Source organism: Hyperoodon ampullatus (genome assembly GCF_949752795.1).
Source record: "Hyperoodon ampullatus genome assembly, chromosome: 5".
In the NCBI taxonomy this organism is placed as follows: domain Eukaryota; kingdom Metazoa; phylum Chordata; class Mammalia; order Artiodactyla; family Ziphiidae; genus Hyperoodon; species Hyperoodon ampullatus.
This window is the reverse complement of record NC_136918.1, coordinates 61,989,949-62,014,560: the sequence shown is the minus strand read 5'-3', so window position 1 is coordinate 62,014,560 and position 24,612 is coordinate 61,989,949. Positions and strand designations below refer to the sequence as shown.

General features: G+C 37.0%; 1 protein-coding gene across 2 annotated transcripts in view; it reads right to left on the bottom strand.

Annotated features, from left to right (window-relative positions):
* Positions 1–16,341, bottom strand: part of ZBBX (zinc finger B-box domain containing) — a gene marked incomplete at its 5' end in the record, with an annotated part of 105,222 nt that extends 88,881 nt beyond the window's left edge. For both annotated transcript variants that reach the window (XM_079704403.1, XM_079704404.1), the window contains 5 exons: positions 1,896–2,005; positions 2,877–2,925; positions 9,423–9,513; positions 12,147–12,260; positions 16,274–16,341. In XM_079704403.1, the coding sequence (XP_079560529.1) occupies positions 1,896–2,005; positions 2,877–2,925; positions 9,423–9,513; positions 12,147–12,260; positions 16,274–16,341 (432 nt within the window). The remainder of the gene's footprint in view (positions 1–1,895; positions 2,006–2,876; positions 2,926–9,422; positions 9,514–12,146; positions 12,261–16,273) is intronic.
* Positions 16,342–24,612: the final 8,271 nt, after the last annotated feature.

Genomic DNA, 24,612 nt, shown 5'->3' with positions numbered 1-24,612 from the left:
TTTCATACTTCAAACTTCAGGAATATTAGCATTTGTTTATATTTTCTAAACTTTTCTGGATAGGTATAACTTGTTAAAATTCCACCAACATATCAAGTAAGGAGAAAAGTAGTATGATGTATGATGTAAAAGTAAGAGCATTATACCAAGAGACAGGGTTTTACATTTAATATTATTAGTGCTTTATTAGACTTAAAGCACTGTAACTCTCTGAGCTCAGTTAAAACTGCCATGAAATAAGGCTTGTAATACAATCTTAAACCAGAAGTGATTATAACTAAATTCTCTGAAATTTAATAAATATTAGTTATAGTGATCCACAAACATTAATTATAATCATTAAATTCTTTTGGGGAAAACTGCTTCCTAGGTATGTATAATTTTTTTTTTTTTTTTTTTTGTGGTACACGGGCCTCTCACTGTTGTGGCCTCTCCCGTTGTGGAGCACAGGCTCCGGACGCGCAGGCTCAGCGGCCATGGCTCACAGGCCCAGCCACTCCACGGCATGTGGGATCTTCCTGGACCGGGGCACGAACCCGTGTCCCCTGCATCGGCAGGCGGACTCTCAACCACTGCGCCACCAGGGAAGCCCTGTATAATATTTTAATTGCTAAATACATTGGATATCTTCCTTTCAGTTAGTTTCAATGATAACAGTGTTTTCAATAACAGAAAGGCTTTAAAGAAATGACTCATTCAACAAACATTTGTTGAGTACCTATTAAATTGCAGGCATAATTCAAGGTGGTAAGCACACAGCAGGGAACAAAAGTAAATCCCTAAACTCATGAAATTTACATTGTGGGTGAGTGGAAAATAAACAAATAAACATACACTAAAGGGTGATAAATGTTATGTAGATGAATGAGGCAGCTTCACAAAACTATAGAGTCATCTCAGCTGTTGCTATTTTATAAAGAGCTGTCAGGACAGGTAATGTTTGAGTTGACCTTTATTGGTATGAGGAGACCTTGGGGGGAGAAAATTTGATGGGTAAATATTAAGAGTTGAATTTTGAACACACTAGATTAATGATTTTGGTTAGACATCCAAGTAGAAGTGTTGATTAGGCAGTCTGAGTTGAAAGTTCAGGGGAGAGATATGAGTTAAAGATGTAAATTTGGGAACCATCAAAATAAAGATGGGCTTTAAAGCCAAGAGAGTAGATGAAACTACCTAAAGAACAAGTATAAACAGACTAGAGAAGAGGCCTGAGGACTAAGGCCTGTGGCACTCCAACATTAAGGGGTCAAGAATACAGAAAAACAACAGAGCCCTACACAGAAAAATACATAGCATACGATTCCATTTATATAAATTTCAATAGGTTTAGCACCACTACATGTATGCTGCTAAAAATCAGAATAGTAGTTGGCTTTGTAGTGAGAGTTAATTGGAAAAGGCGCAAGGGAACCTTCTGGGGTATTCTATTATCTTGATGGGGGTGTATACATTTAAGATTTGTCCATTTCGCAGTAGGTAAATTATACCTCGATAAAAAAAGAGAGAGAGAGAGAGAGAGAGAGAATAGGAGGAGATAATGTGATGACAGCAAGTGTAGACAACTCTTTAGAAATGTTACTAAAAGGGGTACAGGGGGAGATGTGGGGATCAAAGAAGAATTTCTGTTCCAGTTTTGGTTCGAGAAATACTGCAGCATATTCTTGTGCTGATAGGCACAATCCAAGGGAGAGAGGACAAAAGTTAGGTGGTGTCTTTAAACAAGAATGAGATGATGAGATTCAGGGTATCGTGTAGCATTGGCCTTTCCTGGCAGCCTGCACACTTCACCCTTAGTAATGGTCATGAAGGAAGAGACATGGCTACCAAGCAGGTTAAGTCAGGACAGGTGTATGAGCCCATGTGAAAGTCTGATCTTATTCCAGTGTACGTACTAGCAGAGCGGCTTTGTTCTCACACTGCCCACAAACCTTCCATTTTATCTTGGGTTTTTCATGTTCAGAAGAATTTGCCATTTTATAATTAGACGGTTGTTTCACTGGCTCTGAAAGGGAAAAAAAAGACCAATCACGTTAAAATACGATGTTCAGTTTTCTGATTGATAAAGGAAATTATGCACATTTCTAAATTCTCAAACAGTATATAAATATTAGTTGCCCAATAAGAACGGCATGTAGCCAAGTCTAATCTTCCCAGTAGACTAGGGAGCCCACAGTCCCCCTCCCACCCCCTGTGACCACAGGGCCCCACATATCCACCCATATCCATTCTGCTGTAAACTCAGTTGAACTGGACATGTAAAATTACAGAATGTTAAAAACTATGCTTTGGATAGAATTCCCATAGCGTTCTGCCCCATCTCTGGATCAAACTAAGGCCCACACAGAACAACTTCTATAATAAATGTTATATATATTTCTATAATTTGTTCTATCAAATTATCTTAACTATACAAATTAAATGTTTATCCCCTATTTTAAAAATCTTATTTCTTTTAGAATTACTGTAAATTCAAAATTGATTTTTGTTTTTTGCTGTTTTCAAATAATGTATTAAAATATAAAGCAATTTTCAATATTCTTTTAATTTCCCAGAGTAAAATTTCAATCTATAATTTTATACTGCTAACATTTTCTTCCTAGAGTTTAAGGAACAATGCTATGAAAGTCCTCACTTTTCAAAAATACTATTATTATGATCATATCCTAAGTTGATGTTTGACATAAAATAAGCACCCCTCCCCAAAATACAGATAAAATATATTTTGAGTATCAAAGATAAAGAGTCACCATTTTTGGGTTTAGAATCTTTATGCTGCATGAACAGTTCTAGCACTTAAATTTTCTATGTAATTCAAATGTAAAAAAAAGAAATTATACCTTCAGCATCTAATAATACAATGGTAAACTGTTTACCTTGAAGCTTCTCCTTCAGTAATTTTAATTTCACTTTTCCAGCAGAAAGCTGTATTAATAAAATAGATATTGTATGTCAGGTATACAAACTCAAATAAAGTTTAAGTTACTAATAAAAATATTATAAAGCCATAACATTTTGGTACATCTTGAACAAAACAAACATTTTGAAAGAATAATATGAGATCTTTAATGCATATATAGGAATTTTAATTAAATCAAGAGAAAATTCATAAAAGAAAAATATATTTTGGAAATATATATAAACCAGTTTTTTTAAAAAACATGTCACAAATTATCTTTAAACAAAAATTACATATCACCATGAAATGATTTTAGGAAAGCACTAGCATTCAAATATTGTAAAGGCTCAGTAAGCCTTTTCTATCTCTGATCTTTCTGAAACACACAAAGCCTAATATTTGTGTAGACTGAATCTAAGCTGAATTCTGACTAAGCTATTCTGCTCACATAACTGTAGAAGCTAATATTATTATCTTAATTGCCCAAATTAGAGAACCACATGTTTAAGTGTCATAGGCATAACCTTCAAATATATTATTTGTGATCCCTGACTTTCCCAAGTTGTAGCCAAAAAAATTGAGTAAGTAACAATTATGGATAGGTATTTCAAATAAATGATCACTTAAAATCCTTGGATCTTAAGAGCTTAAGAAACGAAACAGACTCGCCAATTGCACATACTTGCCTTGGTCTTATTAAAACCAACATCTGAAGTACACAGACATTCACGGAGCATGGCGCACACTTACACACACACTGTCGATTCATGCCTCATTTTCAATTTTCAATTTTCATGCTCAATTGCCCAATTTGTACATGAGAATATGAGAATAATGGTTGCCTCTATGTCTATGGTTGTACCAACTGCAGTCATCTTTGAAAATTTAGGCCTAATTATTTTCAGTGAATCTAGTGGTTTTGCTTCAAAAGGGCATTTGTTTGTTCCCATTCTTTAAGGAGCTGCTCAGATGTTATGTACCAAACACAGCAGACAAGAAAATAGAATTGAAATAATCAGTTTTTATGTGAACCACACTTTTATTTTTAAACTGGCAGTGTTGTACAAGTTGCAGATAATTTAATCCTATTTTTTATAACCAAATTATGCAATAGTATTACCTTAATGATACATCTGAATTGCAACATGATCTATGTGTTTATAGGCTACCTGGGCAGAATGCATATACCAAAGCAAAATGAATTCATTATTAGGGACATGTTATACTTTGTTCTTGTTATTGTGAATAATATTTTTCTGCTCTATGAATATAGCCGTATTTACTTCCAATGAATCAAACAGCATACAAATATTTCAATGAACAAACTGCTAGCTTACTATTTTTAGGCAAATAGAATTTCCTCCTAAGTCTGATTTTTATCTGTTGGGGAAAGAGATGAGGGTGGAGTAGGGTTGGACCAGGGATACACACACACACAGGCAAACACCATAAAGATATATGTATATGGATATGCATATGTGTGTATATATAAAACACCAGGAATTCAATATACTGAAGCCTATACCTTATTAACCCACTTATGACTCCACCAGGAGATGCTGAAGGGGTCCTATCAGGAGTCAGGGCAGCTTAGTGTCTCTACCACACAGACATATCATCTGGGCCCTTGGGGTCAGACTACGTTGTATTAATCGGCCTCGCTGGCATTCACAAATGCCTCCATCCTGCCACTAATGTCCTAATCCACTGTGCTGGGCCCACACTCCTTCCACAAGCCACCTTTTCAATATCCTCATTCTCAGTCCAATTAGCTACCTAACCTTTGCCATTCTCCACTACTTGTCCTTCCGTCCAGGCTGCTCTGCCCTTCCATGAAGCCCTTATTAAAGAGTCCTTTAACTATCTTATGCCTTAAAATTTTCCTTAAAATATCTCTTCCAAAAGTTCACAGTAACTGGACCCACCTTTCCTCACACACAACCTTCTCCACAGAACTCTCCAGAGGAAAGAGCTCCATTTCTACCCCCTTTCACTCACCAGGAGAGAAGGAAAATGTTCTCCCTGTTTGTTCCCCAGTGCTGCTTCCAGAATACTCTTCCGCTGTCACCATTAGGTGAAGTTGCCTCTACTGAAGGTCCCCACCATCCACTTACTGCCTTTATCAATACCCTGGATCCTCTTCCACCTGAAACCTCAGCAGTCTGTTCAGTATTTCTCTCCAGTACATTTCTGGGTGATGATCGTGGAGACTTTACTGTCCATGTTCACCTGACATCCTGATGCTGAAAACCCTCCGACATGCTGACTACTATGAACATCTAAGTGCCTCCTCAGCCACCTGACCATGATGACCAAACCTTGGACCTAAGCAGCAATCTGAATGGTTATACTTTCAAAATCCCAAACTCAGAGTTTCTCAGTGCAAACCGCAATCTCCTTACCTCCTTCCTCTTAGACCTCCCATTATCTACCAACCATCGTGATGAAATAATAGCAACTGGCTCCCCTACAAATCCATGCTGAATAAGCCCCATGGGCTCTTATGGCTCTTCAGCAATCCATTCATTCATTTGCTACTAAACCTCAAACATGATTCTCACATGATTTGGCTACTCCAAATCTTCTCCATTCCAAAAAACTCAGATCCACTCCATTTCTTTTCCTTAATCTGAACAGATGATCTTGCCTTCAAACTAAGAATGTCAAGGTCTTCCTATTATTATTTTTCCATAGCTTCCTGCCTCACCACCTGTCAAAAACAACCTCTAAAAATGTACCTTTACTGCCACTTGTTTTCTCTTCCATTTTTCTTGTCTCAGAGAAAATGTGCCCTCCTTCCCTTGGTCAGGCCCTCCTCAAGGAGCTACCTCTTCAAAGCCCTCAGCAACTGGCACCTCTCTCATTTGAATTTTCAATCTTTCTTCCACTAGTGGATCTATCCCTCAGCTACAAATTGGCTCACATCTTCCCCCTGATTCTAAATATATATATATATATATACACACAGTATTTATATATATAGTATTTGTTTATATATTTTTGTATTATATGTATAAAGTCTCCTTGATCCTATTAAAGCCTTCAGAGATCACCCTCTGTTCTCACATTTACTGAAACTTTAGCCTTTACTCATTGCCACCTGCCTTTCTTTTTCAACCACTTGAAATATATTTTTACATCTGATAACAATCCAACCATCAAATCAAATATATTGCTTTTAAAAATTCTCATTCTCCGTAAATAAACATTTTAATGTGATTTTCAGTTAATATTACAATTGGTTTCACACATATTATCTCACACCTTGCTCAAAACTCTGTGAAGTAGTCAGCAAGTACTGTTACGCGTGTTTACAAATATGGTAACAGAAGCCCAAGAAAGGTTACATCATTTGTCTAAAATCACAAAGCTCATGAGATGAGTCAGGATTTTAATCTATATAGTCTAGCAAAGGGTTTCTTGTTCTTGGTACCACTGACATTTTAGGCCAAATAATTCTTTGTTGTGGGGTCTGCCCAGTGCATTGTAGAATGTTCAGCGGCACCCCTGGCTTGTAGCCACTACACACCATTAGCCAAAAAAAATCCCTCTCAGTGGTGATAACTAAAAATGTGTCCAGACATTGCCAAATGTCTCCTGGGGGACAAAATTGCCCCCGGTTGAGAAACACTGCTAAAACTAAACCCAACTTTTTCATTATGAATACATCAATCAAGGTTGACTTCTCCATTTTTTTTCTAAAAATGTCCTCCTTTACTTTCATCTCCTATGAAATTACATTACTTTGACTCTATTTCTCCCATTATTTCTCTTCTCAGGCTCCCTTTACTGGAGAGCTGGCAAATTATCTTAGAACTAGCCTGAAAGCCTGCGTTTCAAATCTTGGCCCTGACCCTTGACGTGAGCAAGTTATTTAACTTTTTTGATGTTAAATTACTTCATTTGTGGAACTGGAAAAAATAACAACTGCCTCTTAAGAGTGATATAAGCACTTAAAGAGATATAACAGGAAAAGCACTGTTGACTGGTATAAAACAGATAGTGAATAAATATTCAAGTTCTCTTTGCCTCCATATTCTCTGGGCTTTATCCTTCATACCTGCCCTTTATCCTTTACACCTTTCTTATCCTTTTTATAAATTCTTAGGTAGCACATTTACTCTCTCAGCTTCAACTAACACATGAGAATGCAAACAAAACTCTAAAAGCTTTGAAATTTGCTAAGAGAGTAGAACTTAAATGTTTCTATTAAAAAAAAAACAAGGTAAATATGGATGTGTTAATTAACTCGATAGAGGGAATTCACTCACAATGTATATGTATATCAAATCATCATGTTGTACACTTTAAATATCTTACAATTTTACTTGCCAATTATACAATAAAGCTGGGAAAAGAAAGTAAGAGAAGGAGGGTAGAAGGGAGGGAGAGAAGGAGGAAGCCAACTATCTACCTCTAAATCTAAACACCAGAACTTTTTTTTCCAGCTCCTTTATTTATTCTATCTTCTAAACAATTCATCCTGGACTATCAGTTATATATTTGACTTCTTCTTTTCCTTTCTCACTGTTTTGGGTCCATGTTTCCTTTATATTTCTTCTGCTACGTTCTCATTCAGACTCTTCTCATCTGACCTTTTAATAGACTTGTAAATAGTCTCTCTGCTTCTATATCAGTGGCCTCCAAAGTAGCATGTATGCATGCCTGAGGGAGCTCAGAAAAGATCAAAGAGAAGAAAAGAAGCATCTATTCATGTTTATATCATCCTTGATTAATTTCCATATTTTGTTTTACAATGAACATGACATATTAGTAAATTAGTATGTATATAAATAAATTATATTTATAAGTAAATAAAAAATTCATGGATAGAAAGTCCATGCTCAAAATATATTCTTTATTGCAGTGGTACATGATCAAAAGAGTTTGAATATCATTTGCTCTATACTCTACTTATATAAACTTCAAATGCACTGGATATTAACAAGATCAACCATCATACATCATTACCTTAAACTTGCTACTCTCCTGCTTCAAAGTTGTCAGGGAATTCTATTCACCCAGTGAAAAAGTCAACACTCCTGAGTCTGGTATTCAGGCCTCCTACCCTCCTGCCCTATCTTATTTCTACTCCCACATTCTGTAACTCCCCAACCCCCCATGCTTTCATCCTCAATTATGAGGTTTATGGGAATGGGCATTATGACTTATTCATCACTTTTCCTTACAAATATATCTAGTACACTCTCAAATACTTGTAGAGCTAAACTATTATTTCCCAAGCACAAATGATTCATACACTACATGGCAAAAATTACATAGTGATTTTTCCTATAAATATTTTCATATGTGCATAATCTTTTACATTAGGTAAGGATATTCTTGAGAACAAGGATAATTCACTATAAGACAAAGAAGGCACTTAATAAATTCTACTGAATAAATAAATCAATAATCACAAACAGTCAGCACTTTTAATATATTATATTTACAACAACATCTAAAGTATGGAACACTGTCTCAGAAAGATAATGAAAAATGCAAAGTGAATTATAAAACTTTTAATGCAAAAATGAAAGAAACATGTCTCAGTAAGAGAATGACACTAAAGAATAAAATGCCTTTTCTAAGCCAAAAAGGTTAGAAGTGCCAAGATGTCTGTAGATGCCAACTGACCCAATGAAAGTTTAATGATAGGCATATAAAAAAGAAAAAGCTATATAAGTTAAAACTTACAAAGTCACAGATTTTGTACTAAAGAATCCAGAAGCAAAACAGTTTTCTTTACATAAGGACACTCATTTGCCTTTAACCTTAAATATTATGTAATGTTATATTTTACAATACACAGTAAAGATAAAGCAATTCTATAGCTGGGAAATTTTAAAGCATTTTCCCTTGGGTATCTTCACATATAGAATCAACAGTTTATGAATAATTATTATTCAAGCAGAACATAAATACATTAAATAAATGTGATATAATAAAAAGGCAGAAAAAAGTCTGTCCTTTGTTTTATCAAGTAATTTCGCTTTCACCTTAATATAGAACTACATAGTTCTATTTCACATACTTAAAACCAGAACTGAATGGAAAAATTCAGTTTAGAAAATTCACCTGAAAATGAATTTTTAAAAATCAACTTTCAGATGAAAAACAAAAACATATCTGAGGGCTTCCCTGGTGGCGCAGTGGTTGTGAGTCTGCCTGCCGATGCGGGGGACGCGGGTTCGTGCCCCGGTCTGGGAGGATCCCGCATGCCGCGGAGCGGCTGGGCCCGTGAGCCATGGCCGCTGGGCCTGCGCGTCCGGAGCCTGTGCCCCGCAATGGGAGAGGCCACAGCAGTGAGAGGCCCGCATACAGCAAAAAAAAAAAAAAAAAAAACATATCTGAATAGTGAAAGTTGCATATTAGCCCATAAAATATAATTGAAATCCAATAACATGCAAAGTTGTTAAAACAAGAATAAGAGTTTCTTAAGTATGGAAGGGAATGAAAGATCTGAAAAAATAATTTATATCTTCTCAGCAAACTGCCTAAGAATCAAATGGTATTTTCTTACCTTAATAACATTTCCTTTATTTTGTGACATCATGCATGATTGATTACCCAATCTGCCCACTTGTCCAGATTTCCAGCGACATCCACTTGACCTTCAATATATATGAACAGAAGACAAAATGTAATTACTAAATATATTTCTCCTTTTAATGAAAACAAATATTTATTTCCCTGTTTCAGAAAATGGAAATTCAGTTGTTAACATTTAACAGACCACCACAAAATGAAAATGAAATATCAATAATGCCACAATATCCTCAGTAATTCTAAAATATAGCTCTATTACATTTGGAACTTTTGAGAAGAAATGAATAAAAGTGAAATGTCCAAACACAGATGAAGAATTTCATTTTTTAGACATTTACAATGACTAAAGATAGCTTTACTGATTTATAGGAAATTTTACAGATTGTCATGCAGTTTTAAAAGCTAAGTGTTCACAAATGTAAAGAGAAAAAGGAAGCAAAACAAGACCTCCCCAAATTCAGCAGATCTACTATGTGATGAATTCCTTATTAAGACTTCAAATTAGCTCCCACAGCAAAAGGTACCAGAACTTGCAAAGAAGGCAAACTGTTTCGTTTTACAGTTTTCAAAGCACTTTTATTTGAGCCTCACAAAATCTTTTGAAGTCAACAGAGCAGGGAGGCCAATTCCCATTTTAAACAATAATGAGAGAAAAACTTGCCCAAAGCCACAGAAATAATAAGTCATAAAACCAAGATTGGAAAACCGGACTTTCCATCTTCCTGACCAGTGACTGGCAGGTTCTCATTCTGGCTGTGACATTTACTATCTGTGTGACCTTAGAAAGGCATTTAACTATTCTGAAAACCCAGTCAAGCTTTAGAACATTTTTGAAAACATCTAGAAAAGGTTCCTCAACTAATGAAAACTTACTCGTGGGGGCTGATTTCAGGAATTCTGATTCACAGATATATTCATGATCCACTGAGAAGCCCAAACTAAATCCAAATTAGTGAAGGTTTAAAAAAATAAGAGGGCTTCCCTGGTGGCGCAGTTGTTGAGAGTCCGCCTGCTGATGCAGGGGACACAGGTTCGTGCCCCAGTCCGGGAAGATCCCACATGCCGCGGAGCAGCTAGGCCCGTGAGCCATGGCCGCTGAGCCTGCACGTCCCGAGCCTGTGCTCCGCAACGGGAGAGGCCACAACAGTGAGAGGCTCGCATACCGCAAAAAAAAAATAAATAAGAAAAAGAAAGAAAAGGAAAAACCAAAAAAACACAATAAAAAAAGAGAACTGGCCATTGGATCATTAGGATAAGAGCAGCAAGATATAGAATAAACTTTGTCACCTGGGATGTACTACATTGAGATGACTTTGATTAAACCAATACTCTGGTTATTAGAAAGGTTGTGTGTATAGCTCATGAATACTTTTTCAAAGAGTTAATCTCTAAAGATAAACATTACTAAAACTATAATAAACCTTTGAATTTTCTTTAATGGTTCAGAAGGTACTTTATAGATATTTGATAATCATCATTTTGAATACTAAACAAAAGCAAATTTAATACACAAAGAGTCTGGTAATATTTAGTACCACCAAAAGCATATGAAATATGCCCACTCATTCTCTGTAGGAGAAAGTTATACACTTTTGAAGTCTATTTGAAAGAAGTTGTCCAATGTCTACCAAAATGTAAACTGCCATATACTTTGACCTAAAATTACATGGGTGGAAATTTATCCCATAGATACTCTTATATAAGTAAGCAAAAATATATGTAGAAGCATATTCATGGCAGCATATATAATCACAAAATACTGAAAACTTAATAAAGATATGAAAAGTAAATGCTATTATAGCCACACAAAGAAATACTAGGCAGCCACTAAAAGAATGAGATCACTGTGCACTGACGTGGCAAGAGCACTAAGATATATCAAGTAGAAAAGTAGAATGTGACTCCATCCACAGACTTTCATAGATGAACTCATTTGAAAAATGTAAAAGACATCTCAGATACAAACCTACACACACACACATTCAAACATTTATATATACATAGGCTTGCACAGAGACAAGAAATTTGTGGGAAGAAACATTTTAATTGTTAAAAGTGGTACTACAAAATGGGCTGGAAGTCAGCCTAAAGTGAAGAAGAGATAATTTTCATTATATAACTATCAGTTATACTTGATTTTAATTATATTTATGTATTATTTTTACAACAAAGCAAAATGCTCAGTAAAATTAGTACAGATATACAAGCATAATGAGAAGTCTCATTAATAAAATTTCAGCTAAAGCACATTTGCTAAAAATATTTCAAACATATGTGAGGGTCTGAATGATTCTTATCTATATGCATGTTAACCCCTGCCCCCCAAAAGTCTTTTAATAAATAAAAATGCCCTACACATAAACTGGCAATCTCTTATTGATGGCAATTTTATGGGAGCAAAGGGCAAGTTCTGCATTGCTGTCCTCAACATTCCAGACTATAACTGGTTCAGAAGAGGAATGTAAGAAGAGAAATAAGAACATGTAAGACCAAATAAGTTTCAGAGGAAAGGGACACAAATAGAAAAAGTAGGGGAAATTTAATATTGCTTGTTCATCAGGGAAAGCCAGAAATGATTCATTCAGGACAGATAGTCATTGGAATGACAATAATATGTAAAATAGTTCTTGACATAAGGACTTCAGTTTATAATAAAATTCATTTTATTCCTCTAAAATCCTCTAAAAATGTCACCCACCCTCTTTCTTCCTTTTCTTTGCTCCTTGTTGCTTGGAATTCTTGTAGTTTTCTTTCCACCTCTTTGTTCTCCAACTCTAACTGCACTTTCTCCATTCTCAGTTCTTGAGCATTTCTGAAAAAGATTTAAATGCAAAATGTTCATTTGGGGTAAACAAACAAACCTCCCAAAAAGAAAAAAAAAAGGCAAAATAAGTTTATATTATGGTTTGCCCTTAATTAAAATTATGAATAATAAATATGTGAAAAACTATTTTAACTACTTCCTTTGCAGTCTTTGAAATATGGTTTCTAAAGTTAGCATTTGCCTTCAATTAATATTCTCCTGAAGCAAGGTATCGCTTCAAATCTTAGACTTTTGTTTTATTACATTGTTAGAGGTCTCAAATCATAATTCATGTTATACATGAGCTATGTCTTTATATATGTACAGATATCCATGACACACAAATAGAAAATAAAATAAAAATTATTTTCTAATTTTCATACTGTCTTTAAAGGATTCAGGTATTAATACTTTGAATCATAGTGTTTAAAATAACTATTCTGTATGGGCAGAATACACATTTTTGCTAAATTAATCATCTTGGAAAACTTCGATAAATTTCCACCTTTATGCCATGTATCTATAATACTAAAAGAGAAAGAGAGAGAGAGAAAGAGAGAAAAGGGCCTGCTTGGAGCCTATTAGGAAGAAAACACCTATCAAGTGTTTTGGAACAGGAGCCATCAAAGGGATAAATGGGAACTGAGCCAAGCATCACCTATTGTTTCCATTGAAGGAAAACAATAAGAAGAAAAGTTTCTGAGGACAAGGTAGAGCCCCCTTACACGTTCCTGTACAAGAGCTTTCATAATAATATCTGAAGTTCATCAAGCTTTTGACACAAGCTATTTTCTTCATTCTACAATTCTGGTCCCTTGTCAGCATTAGCCACTGAGTCTCTCTTTCATAGAAGTAAACCAACCTAGTTCTCTAGCTTTCATTCTCTATCATGAGTTTAAATCTCTTCCTTCGTTATTTCATTAGTGTCTTATTATAATCAAGTAGTGTGGGCTACTTGGGTATGTGTGCCATGGCAAGGAACCAAAATAAGAATAATGAAGATAAGAGAGGGAAATAATTGAGAGGGGGTGAGCAATCCACCAAAGAGCAAGCGGGCCAAAGATATGTCCCCAAGTGGACAGTCCAGGAAGATTTATGGAAAGTGACAGGAGGCGAAAACTGTCTAGAGCGTTCAGAGAAGCTGGTGAAGATATTGAGAGAGAGAGGCATTATTTTCATTATATCTGTTCCACAAGGAGTAATTCAGCCCCTATTACAAACAAGCACTGTCATAAGTGATAGGATGTGAGACCCAATGGAGTTTCCATTATAGAAAGGAACGTAGACAAGCGTGAAGATAATTGAAGTATAGTATAATGGTGTTTTCAGGTACAGGGAGATACCTGAGCACACAGAAAGGGCACATACTCAGCCCCTGGGGCCGTAGGAATAGTACCTGGTGGAAGTGAAGACTAAGCTGAGTTCCAAGGGATGAAAGGACTTAGCCAGTCAAAGGGAAGTGGTGAGAGCAGTGTTCCAGGAAGAAAGAAAAGTGTGGGTACAAGTAGAAGAGAGTGATGTGTGGGTCCAGGAACTAGAAGTTCCATGTGCCCAGGCATTAAGTGCAGGATGGGGAGAGTGGCAAGAACTGGAACTGCTGAGGTGGACAGTGGCCAGATTATGAAGAGCTGTGTAGGCCATGATGAGGAATTGGGATTTGTATTCTATGAGCAATAAGAATTTGTAAAGGTTTTAAGAGAATTGAGACTTGATAATACTTTCACTTTAGAAAGATCACTCTGGCTGTATAATGGAATATTAATCAGAGGGTGTAAGGCTGAGAGCAAGGCAGCCAGTTAGGAGACTATCTCAGTAATCCTAATAACAGAGAGACTGTGCTGGTCTGACTGGACAGAGACAGTGGAGAGAAAAATGGGAAAATTTGAGAAATATAAGAAAATAGACTTAACTGAACTTGGAGACTGACCAGAAGTAGGTGACTGACCAAGGAAGGGACAAGGAAGGAACCTGAGGTAATCCCAAGAGCAACCAAGAGGCCAGTGATGCCATTTCCTGAACTAATTCACTCTGGGGTGGGCTGGGGACACAGTTCAGGATTAGTGGCCCAAAGTCTCAGTGGCCCACAACACTTTCCACATGGCCTCCAGAGGAAGAGTTCAAAAGCACACATGTGATTCTGTCACTTGTTTGCTTATAAAACTTTTGATGTTTAGAAAGTCCCCGCTACGGTAGAGGAAGGGGGTGCAACTGAAGAAAAGCAACTGGCCTACTGACCAAGTGGTCAAGTTGATGGTGCCATTCCGTGGTCTGGAGCAAGACAAAAGATTCTTCCTGGAGACATCCTTAGACACAGAGCCAGAAGGGCAACTAAAGTTGACCCCACAGGGACCGTGTCAACACAACAAATCCAAGAGGCAGAAACAGCCCACAGAAATGGTGTGGAGGTTGGAAAAGAGTAGAGAGGAATTGGAGAACACCAAAACGTAAGACAACATTAAGACAATTGTTGAGACAATTGTCAAATAAGAAAGACTTGGAACAAGGAAAGGGCAAGAAAAGAAACTCCAGAGTAATTACCATAAAATGGGTGTTCCTGCCCTAGTTTCTATGGGTTGTGATTCATGGATGGACCAGGGAGACATGCAGGCCAGGGAACAGTGATTCCCCCTCATCTCCAAGATAAATCCCAAACTCCTTAGTGTGGCATACAAGTTAATTTATTAGCTACATGACTTGCCATTCTCACCAATTTTGTTCTATAAATCTTAGTGAACTGGATATGTCTGAAAGTCCCCAGACTACGTGTCTGTGTGCCTTTGAACAAGTTTCACCCAGTAACTACCCAACTAACTGCATCTTTCAGGCAAAGCTTAGAGACCTCCTCACCTCTGGCCTAGCAGTTTGGGCCATGTTCTCATAGCTACCTGTGCTTTAATATCACACCATGTTTCACACTACTTTGTAAATGTAATTTTACTTATTCACATCCTCCACAAGCTACCTGAGGGCAAAGATTGTGACTTTCTTCTTTTGTACCCATTGTTCCTTAGCACAGAGTATAGACTATGTGTACTTAACAAATGTTTGTTGGGTGAATGTTTATAGGTATATACACACAGACTTAAAACTTATCACCAAAATGCATTGTCCCTTCTCTTTTTGCATTAAAAAAGTAAAAGTGGTAATACTAGCAATTGGATAGCTCCCCTCCCTACCAAAAACTAGTAAACCTAATAATGATAATGCCATATAAATTTTTCCAGTTGACAAAATGCTTTTCCACACAGTATCTCAAAAGTAAAGGGAGAATTAGGAAAGCTATGAAGACACTGAGTAACCACAGGACTATTTATCTGGATCAGGGAACTCAGAAACTAAAATTAAACATTGACAGTCTGCCCCCAACCCATGATGGCTGGCCCTGAATCATATTTGAGAGGAAGGCCTTGGGAATTCCCAGTGGCTCTAGATGATCTCAAAGGGAAATGGTATATTGAACCTTCTGGTACCCCTACCATGTCCTGAAATTTCTAGGATACCCAGAATTGCTTGACTCAGGCCGAATGCATCTCCAAAGCAACCTAGGACAGAAGGTACCTGTCCTGGGAAAGGTGAATTAAACATAAAGTCCTTTAACGATGCAAAGTGCAAAGGTAGTTAGTGATTTCTATTCCCTGTTGAAAGGTCTCGTCTCTCACTTTAACAGTCTCCCTAAATTTCAATTTCTTTCAGTTTCTTCAGGGTGATTCTTTTCTAATTTTGTATAAGTGTTACAAAAATATTTGTAACTTTCTGTTGTATTGCTTCAATAGTTGATGAACCCAATTCGCATAGATTCTTGTGTCATAAGTATTTTTAGTCCTCATTTTTAAACCATTATAGATTTATAATATTTCAAACCTACTCTCTTAAAATAGAACAATGTGAAGAAAATGGAGATGAGAATTCACAAAATTTTATCTCAACTCTAAACAGCCTCATATGAAAAGAATACTTTAAATTATAAAATACAGAAACTTTAGCAACTATTCTATTTAAGTAATAAACACATATGCACTTACTTATATTTTAGCTTTAAAGAATTTCCAGGTTTTCCCCATGGAAGAACCACAAAATCTTTGGTGTTCATGATTAATGTCTTAGTATTGTCTAAAAATTATCGTGATTTGCGAAAACTTCTGAAAAAGTAACAGGCAAAAGAATTATGTCAACATAAAGTGGTTAACGTTACAAATTTGAAAATACATATAACTCAGGAAAATTTTTAAACAAGAAAACATTATGAGGGAAAAAATCGAATCAATGGTTAAACAACAAGAAATTATAAATGATAAATGCATTATGTTATACAAATATTTATATGCTAATATAGTTATAACTATAACATATCTGATGGAACCAAAATTTTACCAATAATTATATAGCAAAAGACTGTGGAAACTGAAAGTGACGAATGAATTCCTTAAGACAAATAGAACACATATCCTGGCTCTTTCTATGATTAAGATGATAACAATATATATCAGGTATTTGTTCCCAGCCAAAAATAATATCCAAAGCTAGGTTGGCAGTGAAAAGAACCTTAGAAACACAATCCAAACTTGAAAACCTTTTTTTTTACATATACAGTAATGTAAAATGAGAATTAAGGTATGCAGTAATTACCCAAAGGCATTCAAGTATAGTCATTTATCAAAGAAAAATTTAATGATGCTCTTTGCCTAAGATCAAAAATTAGCATATTTTGAAAGAATTTTTCAACAAGAAATGAAACAAAAAAGATTTTTTGCCTAACTCCAAGTTAGCCAGAAAATTAAATTATTCAGAACACCCTATTTCCTAAGTATCCCAATTACTCACAGTTCTATAATAATTTACTCTGTAATGCTGAACTGCTGAATCACGTGCACAACTATTAGATTTTTATATGAATAAAAATTTCCAAACACTCTTAAATATGAGGCAATATAATAGAGCCCATAGTCATAAATGCCCAAACCATTTGATACCGTCATTTTATATATGTGCTCCCATGTGCTCATAACCCCTATAAATATTTATTAAGGCTCTGCTATATGCACAGCACTGTACTGAGAGACATGAAGGAGTCAAGGCCCAAGGAGATCTGTTCTCTGGGCTCAAATAGTGTAGAGTCAAATAGGGCATATAAGACCTATTTATCAAAGCCATAAAACAAGGTAGGAATTACAAAGGCTATAAAACTTACAGATATAAGAGGGGAGCAAAAGAAGAGAATTCAAGCTGGCTAGCATTTAAAGTGGGGCTTTAAGGTGAAGGGGGGCTAATATATATAAAGATATGGATGGGATGAACTTTCCTCACTGCTAGAAGAAAACAGCTCTTGAATGGAGGGGGAAAAGTAGGTGTAAACTTGGAAATGTAGGCTGAGGCCCAATAATAGGTGACGTTAAATCCCAAGTTAAAGCATTTGGAATGTGTTCTGTAGCTAATGAGAATCACTGAAACTTTTAGAAGGAAGAACAGGAAATAAGCCTAGAAGGTATGCTCAAAGACTTAAGCAGAGAAGACATCAGAACAGGAGTAATCAAGTGTTAAGTGTACTGTGACATTAAAGTCAACACAATCGAATGAATCGAATCTCTGGGAGATTATTTTACAATTCCAGTGATGCAACCACTGATCAAAACATTTTTGGAATGCCTCTTTTGAGACTGTCTGCAGAGTCCATCATATATCCAACAAACACACAAATCCACTTTGCTATACCTCATTCAAAACTAAAAATGATGGTGGCCAGCAGAAGCAACTACTTTGTTCACTCAAATCTAGTTTCAAATTACTCTACCTCCAGAAATCAGATTTAGCCTGAAAGGGTAGATTTTTAATTCCTTAGAGGAAATTCTAAGGGAATTTATTCTCTGAAGAGAATTCCAAAATGGAATTATACAAAATAATTTTATACTGTAAGTAATGTAATGGCTGCATCATAGGACAAAGTATATTTGTGCCTTCAATCAACAGTTATTTAGCTGTTCCTTTGTGAGCCCTATTGTGGGTACTGAAGTCACAATGGTAAATAAGACATGGTGTCTTCCCTCAAAGGACTCACAGTCAAGGGGAAATAAAGACAATACCGTGAGACATTCTGAAAGAAGAAAGTACTTAGGAGAGACGTCTAAGTCAGATTCATTTCTCAACCACCAAGTCCTGTCTCTCAAAGCTAAAATCAGTGTCAAAGATGCCACAGGAATGAAAAACAAAATTTGGTTTGCTTCTGCCCCTTCTTTGTAGGTAAAACCTTCGTCTCATTTCTATCAGAGACTACAAAAGGCACCTTTTAGAAACTTCTAGGACATAGAGTAACAGAGAGTCTATGTATCCCTTTTTGATCTAAATCAGGAAATCCAACAGCTGGACACTCATCTACTGTCAGTTAAGTTTTTCTTGAAAAGTTCCATAATGTTATCATTACCATTATCATCAAAAAGTAAAATAAAAGAATCCCCAAAGTTAATATGTCTGATTAATTAAAATAACTTAAATTGCCTTAACTTCATTGATGCATTGAGATATACAATTTTAAAGCTGAACTGATACACAAGGACTGAAATGAATGAAAGAAAAATCTGTAAATTTCATTAGGATGAGATGATTCAGATTTATAGCTCTGCTGATAATGTGATTTAGCCAATAAATAGCCTTATTCAGGGGGCATTTCACTTCACTGAATGCAATTAGTAAGGCTTCTTCTCAATTAAATGTTTTATCAAGACACAAACAAAGGCCAATTTTCTTGCATGAAGAAAAAAAGGAAGATTATAATTGTGAGTCACGCTCTTCTGCCTGTTTCCTTTCCTGAAACCAACAGAGAATTAGTCACCGTTCTTGGGACAGCAAGGATATAACAATGTCAGCAGGAAGAATAGCAAGGCACAAAACTTTAGGCACTTAATGGAACCATGGAAATACAGATATACTCTCTGTTATGCAAACCTCATAATTCCATGTGTCCTTGATCAATAAATTTTTTCTTATAATTGAATACCAAAAGTTCAGTAGTTATTTGGAAAATTTGCTAGTTACCTGATTTATTAGACTGCATCATTTTTGTCCCCAGCCTTCTTCTTCCCCAGACACATACACACAATATGACCCAGAACTGCCCATGATGGTTTGAATGATCCTTCTACATAAGTTCCCATTTTGGGAAAGCAACCCAAGCATCAAGGCCTGCCGCAACAGAATGGAAACAAGGAATTTATGCTCTATAAATCTAGAAACTCAGAGTATTCAAGAGCTGCCCTAGGCTCAGAGAATTTACCATCACACCATTGGCAGAATGGGATATTTGGGAAACCACTGTTTTCATATAACTGAAAACTTATCTAAGGTTAGTTGATTCTTCTAACAACCCAGATCATCTTAGAGCTGAAAACTTAAAAGCCAATAAATAAGGATTTTTCTTTACTTTAGCACATATTTTCAAGGGGTCTAATAAGCAAGATTTTGGGGATGGGTATTTACCATAGTACTTAGAAATCAAAGGCCTAAGCAAGAAAAGTTAAATGAAAATGAATTTAATTAAAAATAGTTAAATTAATAAAAGAATTTTAAGTTTCTCTGCCTGATATAATCCTTATTTTAAATATATATATGTGTATATATATATATTTTTTTAATCTAAGGAAAGGACTAATCTAATGACACATGGTCCTTAGCATAACATCTTATGCTTGAGTGCCCTACTGAATAAATATATGTCATTTTCTCCTACCATAGACCCTGAAAGTAAATCAGAGATTAACATCCAGCCTGCATTCAATCTTTCAACCAACCAAAATATTTGATAATTAAACACTGCTTCAGGGCACTAAATGGTACCCAAGTCACCCACTTTTTACCTTCTATGTGCCAGTTCCCTTGAGAACAACTGAAAAAGTTTGGCTTTAAATATCAAGGGGCAAGATATCCTTTTAAGATAATTTCCGACTAAAAATGATAAGTAGTTCCATGGAGAATAACAATGAAATATTACTCAGCCCTGAAAAAGAATGAAATAAGGCCATTTGTAGCAACATGGATCGACATGAGATTATCATACTAAGTGAAGTAAGTCAGAGAAAGACAAATACCACATGATACTGCTTATATGTGGAATCTAAAAAAATGACACAAATGAACTTATTTACAAAACAGAAATAGACTCACAGACATTGAAAACAAACTTGCGTTTACCAAAGGAGAAAGGGTGGGGGAAGGGATAAATTAGGAGTTTGGGATTAAAGTATACACACTACTATATACAAAATAGATAACCAACAAGGACCTACTATATAGCACAGGGAACTATACTCAATATCTTGTAATAACCTATAATCAAAAAGAATATATATATATATATATATAACTGAATTACTTTGCTGTACACCTGAAACCAATAAAACATTTTAAATGAACCATATTTCAATAAAAATTGTTTTAAATAAAATAAAAATGATAGGTGATATTAAAAGATTCTGGGTTTAAGTTCAGAAGATCTTTGTGTCAGAGGGTCTCTGAGCTTCAGTTTGTTTATCCAGTATAAAAAGGTAGGGATCTCCCCCTCCCTAATTTGCAGAATACTGAACAAAAGGTCTCTGATTCGTGGCCTATAAAGGGCTTCAGAGAGTTCAGGGTTAGAGAAGGGGGCAGCTTAGAAACTACCTTGAGAAGCAAATGAGAGGAGCATCAAGGCTCTGCTTTACCCACAGCTGCCCTGATTTCATCTATTTTTACATAATGAGCCCCTGGGTCAGACTTAAGAAACTCTTCTAGAGCTTAAAAAAGTTTGAAAGGCACAATAATAAAGTAATATATAATTATTATTCTGTATCAACTAAAAACTTTATATGATTATAAAAAATACAAGTTTTAGGGCCTTCTCTGGTGACGCAGTGGTTGAGAGTCCGCCTGCTGATGCAGGGGACATGGGTTCGTGCCCCGGTCCGGGAAGATCCCACATGCCACGCAGCGGCTGGGCCAGTGAGCCATGGCCGCTGAGCCTGCACGTCCAGAGCCTGTGCTCCACAACGGGAGAGGCCACAGCAGTGAGAGGCCCGTGTACCGCAAAAAAAAAAAAAAAAAAATGTTTTAAATTTATAAATCATACCTTTTAGAAACCTAAGTCCTTTTATATATTTATAGTTTATTTCTCCCATCCATTCTCATACAATCTACTGTTATCCTAGGTGCTCTTTTGTGAATATTTTAGGCATGGGAAAATTAAGGCACCCATCCAAGATTGGTGGCAAAGCCAGAAATTACAATTTTATTCTCAGTCCTGTTAGCTCCTCTTAGGATTTAAAACCTAAATTGTTCTACATACTTAAAATAACTAATTCATATCATTCAGATTCTCCCCCCCTTTCATACTCTTAACCTATCATAAAAAGGAAATTTAGAGTAAGAACTGTTTTACCAAAACTATTTTCTAAATTTTACAGCAATTTACTTAAACACCATTGAAACCCTTTTGAGTGTCAGATTGCTCTGAATTTTGCCTCTAAATAGTTCCCCCTAAACACAGGAAAAAAAATACCCAGCTACTCAGCTTGGTACTTAAGATTCTCCATTATCCATTATGCCTTATGCTTTATTTTCCACGTCTCAGCTCACCAAGTTTTATTCTATTCAGGGCCCAGTTCAAAGGCCACCTCTACCATGAAGGTTTCTTCCATCAGAAACGAGCTTCTCTCCTTTAAGGACATAATGTGTATTACACTCACTTGCTACTATATTCTGTCTTGTGTTATTTTTGCTGCTTTGCTTATATACATGTTATTTCCCCAAGTATGGCAGATATTTGAGGGTAGTCCTACCATTGATCTTTGAACCCCTAGCAATTAGTAGAGTATCTACACATAGTGTACTGTCAGTAATAATGTGCTAGGTTTTAGTATTTAATATTTTTCTACTGCTTTGAACTTACTGTATAATCAACTCCATGAAAAAAAATTTAAAACAAACACACCCTCTTTCCCACTTCAACAAATCTTTTTGTTTTCTTTTTTCCATGTGCCAGGTATCAGGTTAAGCACTGAGGAACAAGGTGAACCAGACAGGTACAGTACTAACCCTCACTAAACTTACACTCTGGTGAAGGAAGTAGGAAAAAATTTAAAAGCAAATGAAATAATTGTAGGAAGTATTAAATGTTTTGAAGGAAATAAAGGACCGAGATTCTTTCAAATAATTAATTTGTAATACAACTGGCAATATTATGGGAGGTCAGGGCAGACCTCTAGTAGCCTCTAAGATAAGGTGCTAGAGGGAAGTAGAGGTGTGTGCGTTGTGTGTTTTCTCATCTTCCATAAGCATACAGTTTACATAGTTTTAATCCTGGGTAGGCATCAACTTTATAGGATTTATTTTTAATGAGTCTTGATAACTCCACAAATAAAAAATACATAACTAAACCTATACAGTATATCTAAGCTCCTCTAATGCTGATGGGAGGAAGAATAAAAAACTTCCACAGCTTCAGATTTCTCAGGAATCTGGCACCCCTCACCGTGACCTTTAGGGAGGAGTGGACTTCTAGAATGAAGTGTATGCATGTGGCCGCCCAGGCAGAAAGAAGGCTACAAAAGAAGGTGTGATAATAGTTTGTCAGGGAACCAAATTTTTCAAATAAGACTCAAAAAGACTTCATTCGAGGGTTTCCCTGGTGGCGCAGTGGTTGAGGGTCCGCCTGCCGATGCAGGGGACGCAGGTTCGTGTCCCGGTCTGAGAGGATCCCACATGCCGCGGAGCAGCTGAGCCCGTGAGCCATGGCCGCTGAGCCTGCGCGTCCGGAGCCTGTGCTCCGCAACGGAAGAGGCCACAACAGTGAGAGGCCCGCGTACCTCAAAAAAAAGACTTCATTCGAAAAGGCTGGGTTGTAGAAAGGGTACAAGTGATGTGACGAAGGCCCGGGTTTCCCTGTTTAGGGTTCACCCTCGTTCATGTCTCCATTAGCATCAAGGGCTGGGAAGTCTTTGCTTTGGAAAAAAAGAAGACTCCCAACTCCGGGAGTCTAGGCCGCTTCCTGCAGCCCGCGGGCCTGGTACTGTGTCGGGCACAAGCCAGGAGCTCAACAAACACCCGCTGGGCCGGCGCCCCCAGCTCCCCTGGGGCCCAGTCTCCGTTCCCGCCTTCCGGCCCGCTCCCCGCACCACCCAGACCCGGCGTGCTGCCCGCTACGCCGACTGCGAGGCCCGCCGCCACCGCAGCCAGCCGACCCACCTGGAGCCGGGAGACTTGTGCGTCGCCGTCGTCCGCCGCAGCGAGCTGCCTGGAGCTTCCGCCTTGGTCTCCTTGGTTACCGCGTTACCTCGGTACCCATAGCAACCAGAAGGCTTGGTACTGCGGCTCTCGGCCCGCAGAGGGAGCAAGGGAGCCCTGCAGAGAAGCAGGAAGAGGGAGAGGAGGAGAAGAGAAGGAAAGGGCAGGTGCCGGAAGCTTTGTGCTGGAGTGGCTAACACTTGGCTAACACTTACTGAGCCCCTACCATATTTCAGAAAGTTTGAATAACAACCCAAAATTACAAAGCTAGCAAATGGGAGACGCAAGAAGAATTAACCCAAGTAGTTCAGAAGTCCCACATACATACTGTTCAGTCACTCATCAAAGGTCACAATAGGCAAAGTCAGGACTAGAATCTAAGTCTTTGACAAGCCTAGAACTCTCTTTTCCTTATATCAAATACAGGACGCATGGGGGTATGTGAGTTTAAGAGTTGAGAGAGAGAGAGATAAAGGGGGGGGGGAGAGAGAGAGAATATCAACTCACACTTCTCCAACTTTTCCAGAGTGTCACCTGTGGTGAACTTATTTTTGGCTTCCTAAATATGCTGTAGTTTTTAATCTCTGTTTATATATATGCTGCAAGTAGGATGTCTCATTGGTTCTGCAGTCAGTCAGTCAAAAAATATTCTATGCTTCTCCACACTGAATCTATCTTGTTACTGGACTAATAATCTCAAGTATTATAGTTAAGACACTAACTCTTGCACCACTGCTTTCCACATTAATGTGCCTGCCAATACTCATTTAAGAACACATCAAATATTTTCCCTTGGCAGTCAGCTATATAAGATTATAACCAGCATGGATAAGAAAAGACAATGATAGTCATGTGGCTATGACTGGGCTTTGAAATGAAGGCAGACCTGAGTTTGAGTCCTGGTCCTGCCACAACTCACCTACTATGCGACCTTGGGGAAGCTGTAAGACCCAGTTTAATTGATTAAATGAGGTAAGGATATGTTTAGTTCACACATGGTGTAACATGGAAGAGTAAATGAAACAATGTATGGTAAGTCTTTGGCACTAAGCCAGGCCAACAGTATGTGCTAAATATTTGAAAAATATGGTGGTTTTGAGGCTATGGTGGTTATCTT